Genomic DNA, 12,390 nt, shown 5'->3' on the forward strand with positions numbered 1-12,390 from the left:
CTCTTTCTGTCTTCCGCTTTTCTTTTTTAAGATTAGTCCGCGATATTGTACACCACTTCTGATTGTTGGTCTTCTCTCTATCATTTTTGATTTTGATCAGAGCTACCTGATCTAAAAGATTGACTATCACATTTTTGTACTCTGATACTAATAAATCAGGTGTATCTGAAGCTGAAGTAATCTTCATAAGATGAGAAAGACAAGTGGCTAAGCCTTCTTGGCTAATGTATTGTATTTCCCGCTGCCCACAAAGATTTTTTTTAATCTAGGATGAGGAAGGGAATTTCGACATTAAAGGAGACAAAGAAGTGGTCCGACCAAATACAAGGGTTAACCATCAATGGGGTCAGTACATTTTTACTAATGACCCAGTCAAAAATATTTCCTAACTTGTGCGTGGGAACCTTGTTGTGGATCTGTAAACCACTGTTGGTAAGGCATTGAGCTAACCCTGTGGCTTCCGTGTCTTGAGGGTTGTTGTACCATTTACTAATGTCTCCCAGCACTAAGGTAGCATTATTCGATTTATCCAGGAACGTCAGTATTTCCATAAACTCCTCAGAGAAGGGTGGCATATCTTTACGGGGCTGATAAACCAACACAATATTCAGACAGTTGTTAGGAGTGGGGGTAACCTTTATTAGCATAATTTCAAAGTTATTACAGCTGATGGGTGACTGTAAGAAGTGAAGATCCTCCTGGATCACTATAGCTACCCCTGCCCCTTTCCCTGTATCTCGGTTATGCCCATAAAACATGTTTCCTTGAGGCGTGCCAAGATGTATATTAGGACCACTAGAGTCGTGCTTCCAAGTCTCTGTTAAGCATATGATATCAATCTGCTGGTCAATAATTTACTCTCCTACATTTAAGGCATTCTTATCTAAAGATCTGGTGTTACGTAACATTATCTGTATAGGCACAGTGGGACTCATCCCTTGTATTTCTGCCTCTGCAGTTACAGCAGCAGCAGGGACCTTCCTCCCCAACTTGGGGCTGGTAAGTTGGACCGCTGGCATAGTTTTAGTGAGCACAGTACTATAATGATTATCCAAGTACATGGTTCTTCTCCACTCAGCCCGGACGAAAATGTAAACAACACGGCATGCCCTGGGCACTATAGCCCATGTCAGAAGGAAGAATTAGGAAAAAAAAAAACAATTGCAGCGGCCCACTAGCCAGACAGTGAGTAACAAGGGGTACAGACCTCTGAAGCTGCGAGGTCACCAGCAGACAACAGTAGTCAACATTGGCGCATCTCACTCAGACTTACTCAGACTTGCTGGTCCCTGATGCGTCGGCGCTGACGCACCTGATTATATCCTAAAAGCGCTTGCAAACCACAGTCCTGTTGGGAAATGTAGTTTTCAGCAGCACCGTGTTAAGATGAATAAAAACGAACACGGTCTTGAAGATAAGATGGCATCTAGTTGAAGAGGATGTCCCAGAATATAACTTACTAATTTGAATGGTGACACAAGAAGTTTAAAAAACCTATTTGGAAAGAATAAAACGGGTCTACTGAGAAACTCACATCTAAAAGCTTGCAATCTCCCAAAAACAATCAACACGGCATTACAACAACAAGTAAAGTATTTTAATAAAACTAATATTAGTGACAGAACAATTAGCTAAAAGGATTTAAAATGAGTAAAGCGCTGGAAGAAGCCAGGATTTACACCACTTGACTTGCTGGTCCTTGACGTGCCGGCACTGACACACCTGATTATAGCCTAAAAGCGCTTGCAAACTACAGTCCTGATGGGAAATGTAGTCCGCAGCAGTACCGCATTCAGATGAATAAAAATGATTGCGAACTCGAAGATAAGACAGCGCCTAGTCGAAGACAATGTGCCAGTTTATACAATTTACTAATTTGAATGGTGACACAAGAAGCTTAAAATAAGTCTACTGAGAAACTCATATCTAAAAGCTTGCAATCGCCCAAAAACTATCAACACAGCATTACACCAACAAGTAAATATATGTCAATAAAGCTAATATTAGCGACAGAACTATTAGCTAAAATGATTTAAAATAAGGTTAGTTTTCGAGTTAAAGGACGCACCAAATCATCGTAATATCCCTCCATTCAAACTTGATTTTTGATGGGTGCACAAGAACAGGGAGCTGCCAAAGCCACACTCTATGTACTCTCCCTTGAGACACAAGATGATAGCATTACCTATTGGTTAAATGTATGAGGTAAGAATGTAGCACCATCTTAATCCCTTTCACAGAAATAGGCTCCACCACCGTGGGATCTTTATCGATATTCAGAAATACAGAATATCTCAGCCCATGTGGAGTATCTCGTAACACATTCTTAACAATAAGGAGTAATCACTCATTCCTAAATAACATGAAATTATTTCATTTTTCAAATTAGCAATACATAGAAATTGCATATCTGATTTGCTGTTTTTCCAATGTCCTTTAAACAAAGCAAATTGGTGACTTTACAGCACAGTTTCCTACACTGGCAGTAGAGTTGACCACAAAAAGGAAGCAGATAGGCAAGTATTGAAAACCTGATACAAATGAGGCGTTTCTCCTTCCCACAAAGTATCATACTGACAGTTTAGGCAGTGCTATTTTCCTTCCATTTTAGAAATAAGACCTAGGAACACTTGTATCTTCTTCTATGAACAATATTTGTATCATGATTCACATTACATTTTCTGGCAGCCCTTGACCTTTTTTGAAGTTTCTCGTCTTTAACAAATGTATGAGAATGATTTGTGCCTCAAGTCTTCCTTTCTCTCTCAAGATGTCGCAGGTTTTATACATGTGCCTCAAGCCGTCGACAAATCTGAACATGAAGAGTACACCTTGTTCATTTTCTGTCTTCCTGATAGCCCCACCATTGAGGAATGCCCCATTTGCCAAAAATGACTTAAAGGAGTTGAATAATAGAACGGGCACTGGGCCGAGAACAAACTGGCAAAGTCCAAGAATCCCTCTTAGTCTTAAACTGTGCAGCCTACACCAGCAAAAAAAATGAAAAACAGTAATCTGAACCATAAGGCTCAGAGAGAATATCTTGCTGATCCCCCTAAGGGATCACTGTCAGACACACAGAGAAACAACATTAAAGGCATTGCCAGTGATCTGCTCGCTATCAGCAGGTATGTTGACATTGAGCCCATCGCCGTCGAGACACACAACATTGAAATACATGACATGAGGACAACTAACATTTGAAGCATACTTTCCCGATATCATCAACACATTAAGCGCTGTTAAGACAGTTTACCCTCTGTCTAGCCTGAAAATGCTAGTGCCAACAATTGCCTGCCCCAATGGTCCATGTCCTCGAATGTCCACTTCCCCTCAGAGGCCTGTTTTTCTTCAGAGGCCTGCAATAACTCCCACGCATACTGCATAACTCCACTAATTTGTCCGATTGCTCACCAAAATCTTCAGCCTATACACCTGTGGTAATCTCTTACTTGGATGACTTCATCGCGTTTTCAGTGGTACACAAAAGGACATCTCTGAGACACTTCCCCAGTTGGTTTCTGCCGTGCTACATCCTATTATGTCTCCTAGCCAAGTGGTCCACAAGCCGAGGTGGCATAAGAAATATAGGGGTCCTGATTCTGGCATTCTCTTTTTTGCAAGCAGATCCCCATCCTCACTCTCATTGTGTCAGCATTAGCAAGGGATGTCTTCCTAGTCATTCTCCAGGCCATGTGTGCCTCCTGATAAGGACAATCAGAGGATGGAATCTACTGGGGGAAAGTGTTGCTCTTCTGTAGCAACTATGATACGGGCTGCAAGTATGGTCGTGCTAGGGATATACAACCAATTCCTGTTTGATTCCATGGAAAGGATCGTATACTTTCTTTCAACAGATGAACTTGAGGACATGCTGATAATTGTAAAAGAAGGCAGTGCAATCTCAAATCAGATGATAAATGCTTCCAAGGATGTGGTACTCATTATCCCTGCCGTGGACTCTCCATAAGACGAACATCATGGGCAAGGATTGCTGAATTGTAAGTGAATGCACCACAGAATATTCTTGGTCTACCATTTTCTGGTCCATTACTCTTTTGTGCCCGCACAGATGAAGAGGTAAAGAATGATGACTGGGGCGGAGACCTTGAAGTATGTATGGTTGGTGCTAAACACAAAATAATTTAGATCATCTTTCAGGTCTAAGAAACATAGATTTTTAACTTTTCGTTATCCTTGTGCGATTACCACATAATTCTATTAACTAGCTTTAATAAATGTTGCTAATTTATTAATATATCTTTCAGCTGCAACAAATGGGTTTTAGAGCACTCTCACTGACAGTGTTACAATTATAATATGAGTTAAAAAGCCACAACACCAATTTGTGCTGAAATATAAACTAATACATTTATTTTATGAAAATTATAAAATGACACAGCTTGATATATGTAATACCATTCAGTGTGTTCAATGATAAGAAACACATTTCAAAACAATCAGATATCTCTAATGAGATGCCATTTTAAATATCCTTCCATTGATGATTGTAAAGTCCCTCAGTTAAAAATATTGGTACAGACTAATTTCTTTTGCAAACAGTCAAAGAACTTCCAAGGGATTTTTTAAGTGGCTGGCAAGTCCATAATAAGATATTTAATGACACATTTGTGGGATCAGTTGAGTTCTTTTAAAACTATTGAGTCCATGTACACATTGTTAACAAAGGGATTAAACCATCCCTTAGAAGTATTTCTCAAGTTTTCAATGCTTATCTATAGGTTTCCATTGTTCCTGTCTGCTTTACTGCCAATGCTAGAAACTCTGTTGTGAAGTCCTTAAAGTGTTATCTGAATTAGAGTTGAAAAAACACAAAGCCAGATAAGAAATACGTATACATGTTAAAGTTTAAATGTCAAATTGTTTCATGTTTTTTAAGAAAGAGACATTTCTGTTACAAAAAAGGTTCATAGACATACATATTAAGTGATTATGAATTTGAGGAAGATATGCATGATGGGTAATGGAGAACTATAATAACGAGTAAGTAACGTCTCTATACTAATACTGTGAGGGTGTGCTGGTTGAACACGGGCATACTTGACATTGATCCTACTTCCTATAGTACGAAGGAGCTAAAGTCAAGTCACTTGTTGTCATCCATTTACAGGCAATTCATGGCATTCTCTATCATTAAGGATAATCAATATTATTTATATATTGTGTCAAATTCTATGACCGACTGTCTGCCGACTACTTCATCCCCTGTTGCCCATATATTCATCTCTGTGAAGCTCATCCCCTAACATACCACACCCACTCTGATACCAAGGAGCAGATTTACCCTTCCAGCCCACAGCTTACTTGGCCAATTATCTAACACCAATCCTAAATTTAGAAATTGCAGTTGCAGGTTACATTTTCTTTTAATGGGCCTTCCTGGGCAATGGGAAAAACCTGGGCAATTCACTTTGGTTGCTAACGCTATACACCTGCCAAATATTTAACTGTGTCCTCCCAGTATGAGGCCATCAATGGGCACTCCCATTAAGTATGTAAGCTGCCTCATGATTTAGCTCTACAGCCGGACTGCTAATTCCACTGTTGGGAAGCAATTTCATCTCACATAATACAATACCCACTGGTGCATATCAGTCCATCCTGATCAAAGCTGACAATTGTTTAATGATTCTCCAGCATTTTATTGTTGCAGAACGGTTCTATAAACACATCAAAACCAGAGAAAGAATCCCTTCATGAATCACTCTACATTTGTAGTGAGGAAGTGGGTTTGGGTTCCTGCTATCGGTCACTGAACTGCGTGTCCCAGACTGGGTACTACTGAATGATTGGTTCATAGCCCCCTTTAAACTGTATCCTTCATCTTTCCATTTCTCCTTGCACCTAGATTGGAGAGAGTATGATGGCAGAGCGCCACGGCGAAGGGGGCAAGCTGAAGCCTTGGACCACCTTCTTTGTCAGGTGAAGACAGCACATCAGCAGTGTGTTTGCCATGGTAAGTCTAGTCACTACCCCAATGTTACCGCATTAAAAGATTGAGCTGAGAACCTGTGTGACCTATTGTGGTTTGAACCTTTCAACCTTTTAATGGATCACAGTTTTTCACCAGCTGAATGTGCTGGTCTTCCAAATCAGGTTCTCCAGAACACACTTGCATCACATTTTTTGGGATACTCACACTGATTTGTAAATAATGTCAATTTACATTTGCTGTATTAATAGCTCTTTTGTGTGGATAATTTAAAAACATGGAGTGAATGTTTCTCTTCAGGTCTAAAAGGGAAGCCCCATCTATGACTTTGAGAGAAATTGGGTTTCTTTCACCTACAATGTCATTAGCTTGCAGGCATTTGTTATTTATGTTGTCTGAAAAAGATACTTCATTTGGAATAATAAAGGAGCCTTTAATCAGAAAAACGTGAGTTGAGTTATTAGTTGTTTGCCAAAACAAGTTTATTGATTGTGCTTTGTTACTCTGGAGTCAGCCCCTTAAATTAATAAAGGTGTGTCAGGAGCAGTACATTAAGACATTTACTCTTTTTTATTTTGTATTTAAACTTGTTTGGGGGTAAATCTTTTTATTGTGGATATTGTGAACAACAAAACAGAGCATAGACCGTGTACCTGAGATAGAACATTATTCAAGATGGTTGAACTCCAAACATGTCATAGATCAATACAATTAGGTTGAAGAAGAGTTAAAGCAGATATGACATAGAATAACAGCTATGAAATCCAGAGTGACGACCCTTGAACGGTATGGTCCATGCAACAGTCCAGCAACATAGTCCCAAGCCTGGAATAGAAACAATAACAAACCCCCAACCACCCCCCCTCTCCTTCAAGCTCCCTCTGCTCCCTACATACCATGCAGTGCCCAACCCCAGGTAACAGCAGGACAATAGGGCAAATGTATGGACACATGTACTAGCACGGGATAGATCTCTCTCAGTGTCAACGCATTCATGTAGTCATTTTCTTTTTTGATATTGGCCCAGCTTCTTCTAGTTCTCTGTTGTGATGTTGCACTAGCAAATACTCCCAGGTCTCTATCTGAACATTCTTATGTTTCTTTTCGTGACTTTTCAATTTTTTCAGAGCCATTTAAGAGCCAACCACAGAGTCGAAAGCACTCAGTGTCCAAGAGCCTGAAGCATCTCTTTCATCCAAGCAGCAAGTTCCTGAAGGGCCTTAAAAGGTAGGGAACAGAATGTCTACAGAGGTACATGGGCCTAAGAAGGGACTTGAGACCCTTTGCAGGTAGTCTCTCTCACTGCCTACTGTTCAGATGCCTTCCTCAGCCCTTGTAATGCTGATTCTATGATATTCACTCCATGAAACACTCTGTGTTCTTTCTCCACTTACAGTATCTCATAGGGTGCCTGCGACATGGCTGAGTTTCAAAAGCCGTCTCCTGCTGGAGGTGTGCACTGTGCAGGACCAAATGCTGTTTTCTTGTCTGTGGTTGCTCTAGCTTGGCTCTCTTTGTTTGAAATATGCTATAGTAAACTTTGCACGTCTACAGATGTAAAGTGCTTTTGTTGTGAAAGTCCTTTAATGCCATTGTCTTATTTCCTTAAGTAAGAAAGTGTATAATGTATAATGTATAACTGCTAACATGTTTGTACTAATATTCCCCTGTAACTAAACTCTTCACAAGTAACAGCCCAAGTCACTACACCATTCTAGCCTTGAATCACACATGTAGGAAAGTGTATACTGTATGATATGTAACTGCAAACCTGTTTTTACTAATATTACCCTGTAAATAAGATCTTCACAAATAACAGCACTGCGATACCCAAGGGCTGCCTGTGCGCTATACACATGTACAAATGAATAAATAAGTAAAGTGCTGGGTTACCACTTCTGTACATTTTGAAAGTAAATCCCCATGAAAAATAGTAAAAGGAACGCTCTGTTTTGCTCTTGCTGAGCTACAATTCTTTGAGCACTGTTGCTTCTTGTCTCTGTTTTTGCAGAGGGCTCTACTTAACGTCGATATTCTACAAAGACGACAACATTCTGGTAACACCTGAGGATCAGATCCCGGTGGTGGAAATCGATGACTCCTACTCATGCCTTCTCATGCAGGACTTCCTCTGGTTCACAAAGGTAATATTTACAGGCTTTTTATTCTGCAACAGCTGCTGTCCATGCAGGGCCAAAGCACAGAGCTATCAGCCGGCCGGGCCAAGTGTAAGTCTGGTGTCCAACTCTGGTGACCTAGGCGCAGCATAGTATCACTTTAAATAGATCTGACACAGAGAGTGCCCTACCTCTCGAGGGATATCATATTTGCAGACTTTTTTCAGGGTACAGAAATGCACATCAGTTTTCATGTTATCCAAATTAAAGAAAGCAGTTGCTCTTGCTTCCTGCCTGCAGTGCTTAATTTGTTAATACAATAAGTGCTGGGGCTCAAATATTTTCTAACACGCCAATGACACATCAGGTTGAGCAGCTCCCCGCCCACTGTTGCCACCACCCACTGCTTCCAACATATATGGGCTTAAAGCTGCAACTCCCACCGACATATTGTGGTTGATGGATGTACTCGGTTGCTACAGCAGATGCATGATTTACAAATATTAACAGCATACACATAAAATAACATACTCGTTGTGTCTTGACATGAGACAAATGTTTAAGTGTGTCTTTAAACACAATCATCATTTACATTTTGCTCTTTTTTTATAGGTGTTTATTGTGTGACTGCGAGTTCCAATAATAAAGTTGCTAAAACAGCACATCATAATCAAACTGAGTCTGAGACAATAAGTGCCAGGGCTCAGAAATAAGTGCCGGGGCTGAGCCCTGGCAAACACCCCCACAAATTAAGCACTACCTGCCTTACCTCTTCCTCAACTGGTTGAACATGCCTGCAGCCACACTTCCAATCAAATATGTAAGCGCGAAGACAGAGAGTAACAGAACCACTTAGAATATATTTTCCTTCTTTGCCCCCTAAGTTTGGCCATCCAAACATTCAAACTATGTAAGTGTTGAACATTTTTGGCAAATGTCTTTCTGTGAAAGTCAAAGTGACACTTATTGTGCTGCTTAGATTATGACAGTTCTATGTGGTTTTCTTTGGAGCTATGGAAGTACAAACATGTATGTAGCTCACAGTTATTATTTGCATGCACACCCTGTGACAAATCAACTTCCAGGGCACTGGTGGTCTAGGGATGAATATCGGTTTCATCAATCAGCCCCACACCTCTAGTACACTAGAAGGGATCCAAACACATTGAAAACATAGGTCAATTATAAACCGTCTTGACCAATTTTGGTAACGTAGACGGAACAGCAGGCTTGTCTCCGCAAGGTCGTGGATCGTTGGTTTGTTGCAACACAGCAAAAATACAATTATTACCCAATGATAAAAGGCACTGTCCAGTCAAGGTTGTATAAAAATATCTACTTTATTATTATTCCAAAGACAATTCTAGCACTCTACAAAATACAACCCACCCTGTAAATGAATGCAGAGGACAGACAGTTTTAAGAAGGAAAGGGATGCACTCTAGATACTGACAGGGGAGTAGTCGGTAAAATAAATAATCGCAATAGTTCAAGGAGACTTGGGTTCAGCACAAAGGGAGGAATGGGATGTAAAATGCCACTAGGGGCCTTCAGAGGACCAGGGTGACAGAACTGCAATGTACTGTGTTCTTGTTTCAGTTCTTGGTGCTCGTAGAGTGGGTTTCATGGCGCTTTGGGAGACAGCTGTGGGTATCAGGCGACAGGCAGTTCAGCGAGCATGTTGGGGTGAGGAATTGCTGTCTCAAGGCTGGTTGGCCAGTCTGAAGCACTGGTCGGGGCTTCTCGGATGACGTTAGCGACTGCGGTGTCAAAACAGTCAGTGGTGCAGTCGGTTGCCACTCAAGGTGCTCGACTGGCTCGAAAATGTCCTTTCAGGCAGATGCTGGTTGATGCTTGTCGATGCACTTTTCCTAGATTCTTCAATGGGCTTGTGTCATCCTTTAAGGCTGGCCTTGTCCTTGGTTCGGTTCAGAGACTCTCCGGCACTTCCCACCCAAGAAGCTTGCTTGCAGAGCCTAGCAGGGCATGCCGCGTGCTGACTGGGTACCGATACTGGAGCTGCTGGAGGGTCCTCTGGATTCAGTATCTCCCTCTGTTCCCTGGGAGTTGTTTAGGGGAGGGATACTCCTTCCCTCGTTGGAAATCCTGGCCTTTCTCCAATGGTGGAAGCTGTAAAATAGACTGTACCTTCAGCCATGGTCCAAATGAGTTATTGTTGTTACTCCTTGTGAAGCCTTCAGATGAACTGCCAAAAGAGGAGGGCTCAACTGACCTTTTAAGGCCAAATGGGCCACAATGATTGGTGTAAGCTAAGCCTACCTTAATGAACCAATCCTGGATCCACAACAACAATCTTCTGTTATGAGTGCTTTTCAACAGGAAAGGTAAAGGGGTGAAAACATGTACTACCACGTCCCACCTATCTTCCTGTCTATTGATCAAAGGGTCTCTCTGGTTAATTGAGCTCTCTGTGGGTCCTTATTAAAAGCAGGTCTCCCTTGAAGCTGCAGCAGGACCAGACTTTTGGTCTCCACCAAACCACATACTCGTACCTTTTGAATGGGGTCCCCCTGCAGGGATGACTACTGTAAATACATAGTTACAGACACAAGAGTTCACTGCCCTTAATACTGAGAGGCGGGAGCTGGCTTCAGGTTGACACAGTCGATGGGGGACGAAGGGGATGTTGGAGTTTTCTGTCTCCTTTGTTTATCCTCTGCAGCCAGGCCCCATATGGACCTGTTTGAATTAAACTTTGATTAGTATGCAAGGCGGCCACCAGCAGCAGAGCTTATCAAAGGGAAGGGGTGGATCCATGGAGCCTTTGTTAGTTAATTTGGCTGGCCATGGCAGGAAGAAGCTTTTGGCCCTCCCCCTTCTGAGGTGCATCATGTACTGCACCTGTCAGATCTCCATTAAATATGACAGGGCGGACTGCACCTGTAGGCTTTGTCCACCCAGAGTACACGGGTCTATGTGTATGTCGTGCAGTGAGCATTGGAAAATGTGTGTGGATTAGTCCCACATATTTTCCACAGGTTCAATTTCATTTAAATTTTCAAAAATCCCAGGCGAGCAGACACCCACCGAGCGGATGGTTGAATTCCTCACACACCCCTACTAATTGCCTTTTTCCTCTCGTTTAAGCACTTTTCTAAACCTTTATTTATTGAGCTTGACAATGCAACAGAGAAAGATTATTAAATGGTTTGCATTCACATTTTCAAAAAAGATAGATACCATTGCAGAACTTTACCCATTTAGACAAAACTGTTTAATCATAATAACAAATAAAGCAAATCATATAAGCAAATACCAAAAAACAGAAAAAGAAATATAATGTTCAACAATTGGGAACAATATACCAGAAAAAGGCAATAGAATCAGAGAAAAGAGTTTTCATGTCCATAGATAAGTACTGCAATAGGTATTAATAAAAATAATTGCACAGACTTTTCAGGGCCACTCACAGTCTAAAAAAGTTTACATTTCTCTGCCAAGAAGTTGAAATCTGCCTGATAACCAACCTTAACTGTATTAAACCTAAAGATCTCACACCAGAAAAAAAAGCTACTAACATAGAAACCACATCACTGACAAATGTATACAATCTTCCCATAAAGTGGAAAACTCCACTTTCTTCAGGTGAAAATGCAGGTCATTGGGAATTCATATAAAATGGCTGACTTTTTCTCCTCATATGAATAAGCTTCTACCCCATGCTAAGGTGTTTGCCCCCTACGAGTGGGGGAAGGTGGCAAGGGCAAAGCAAGACGTTTTTCCAGTGAGCTGTTAGAGACACCTTGACCACTAGCACTATACACGTAATCATAGAACAATATGATCCTCTGATGGACTTAACACTTATGGTGAGGAGCTGCAAGAGGTTCATTTTGCATGCATCCCCATGTAAAAGGAGCCTTCAGTTATACAAAACTTTGCATGGTAGTGTTGTGAAAGAGCGCTTTGAGCTCATAAAGGAGCGAGGATACAGAAGTGAACAATTATTTGAGCGTATGAATGGACAGTGACAAAGCAAAATGATGGCTGATATGTTTTGTATTAATCTTAACGTCTGGCATTGCTCTGGGCAGCACTCCAGACCATCGTTCTTCGCCCCCCCGCAAGCCATTACAAAAGTGGAAAGACCATATGCAAATCATGCTTGGTCCCACCCCAAAAGGGGCAGTCCAATCTGAACTGCTTGGTTACATACCTTCTGCACAAGACCACAAGCACCCCCATAAAATGTTCAGCCTTGTTAGGACTCATCAGTTAGGAGTAGCTTGGGTTTCTAGGCCCAGCAGGCACGGGACCCACATCTGGGCATACCCGTCCCACTCGGAGTGACTACAGCAA

The 12,390-nt window shown here is 41.4% G+C and overlaps 1 protein-coding gene across 8 annotated transcripts in view; it reads left to right on the top strand.

Moving 5' to 3' along the window:
* The window catches only part of LOC138569187 (ankyrin repeat and fibronectin type-III domain-containing protein 1-like), a 2,784,778-nt gene that overhangs the window by 2,576,075 nt on the left and 196,313 nt on the right, over nucleotides 1-12,390 (top strand). For all 8 annotated transcript variants that reach the window (XR_011303172.1, XM_069646931.1, XM_069646929.1 and 5 more), the window contains 3 exons: nucleotides 5,870-5,977; nucleotides 7,081-7,180; nucleotides 7,965-8,097. Coding sequence is in view for 7 of the 8 variants with exons in the window: in XM_069646931.1 (XP_069503032.1) it covers nucleotides 5,870-5,977; nucleotides 7,081-7,180; nucleotides 7,965-8,097 (341 nt within the window). In the remaining variant the exon portion in view is untranslated. The remainder of the gene's footprint in view (nucleotides 1-5,869; nucleotides 5,978-7,080; nucleotides 7,181-7,964; nucleotides 8,098-12,390) is intronic.

The sequence above is a fragment of the Ambystoma mexicanum genome, chromosome 2q, assembly GCF_040938575.1.
Source record: "Ambystoma mexicanum isolate Mex_15411 chromosome 2q, UKY_AmexF1_1, whole genome shotgun sequence".
Classification (NCBI taxonomy): domain Eukaryota; kingdom Metazoa; phylum Chordata; class Amphibia; order Caudata; family Ambystomatidae; genus Ambystoma; species Ambystoma mexicanum.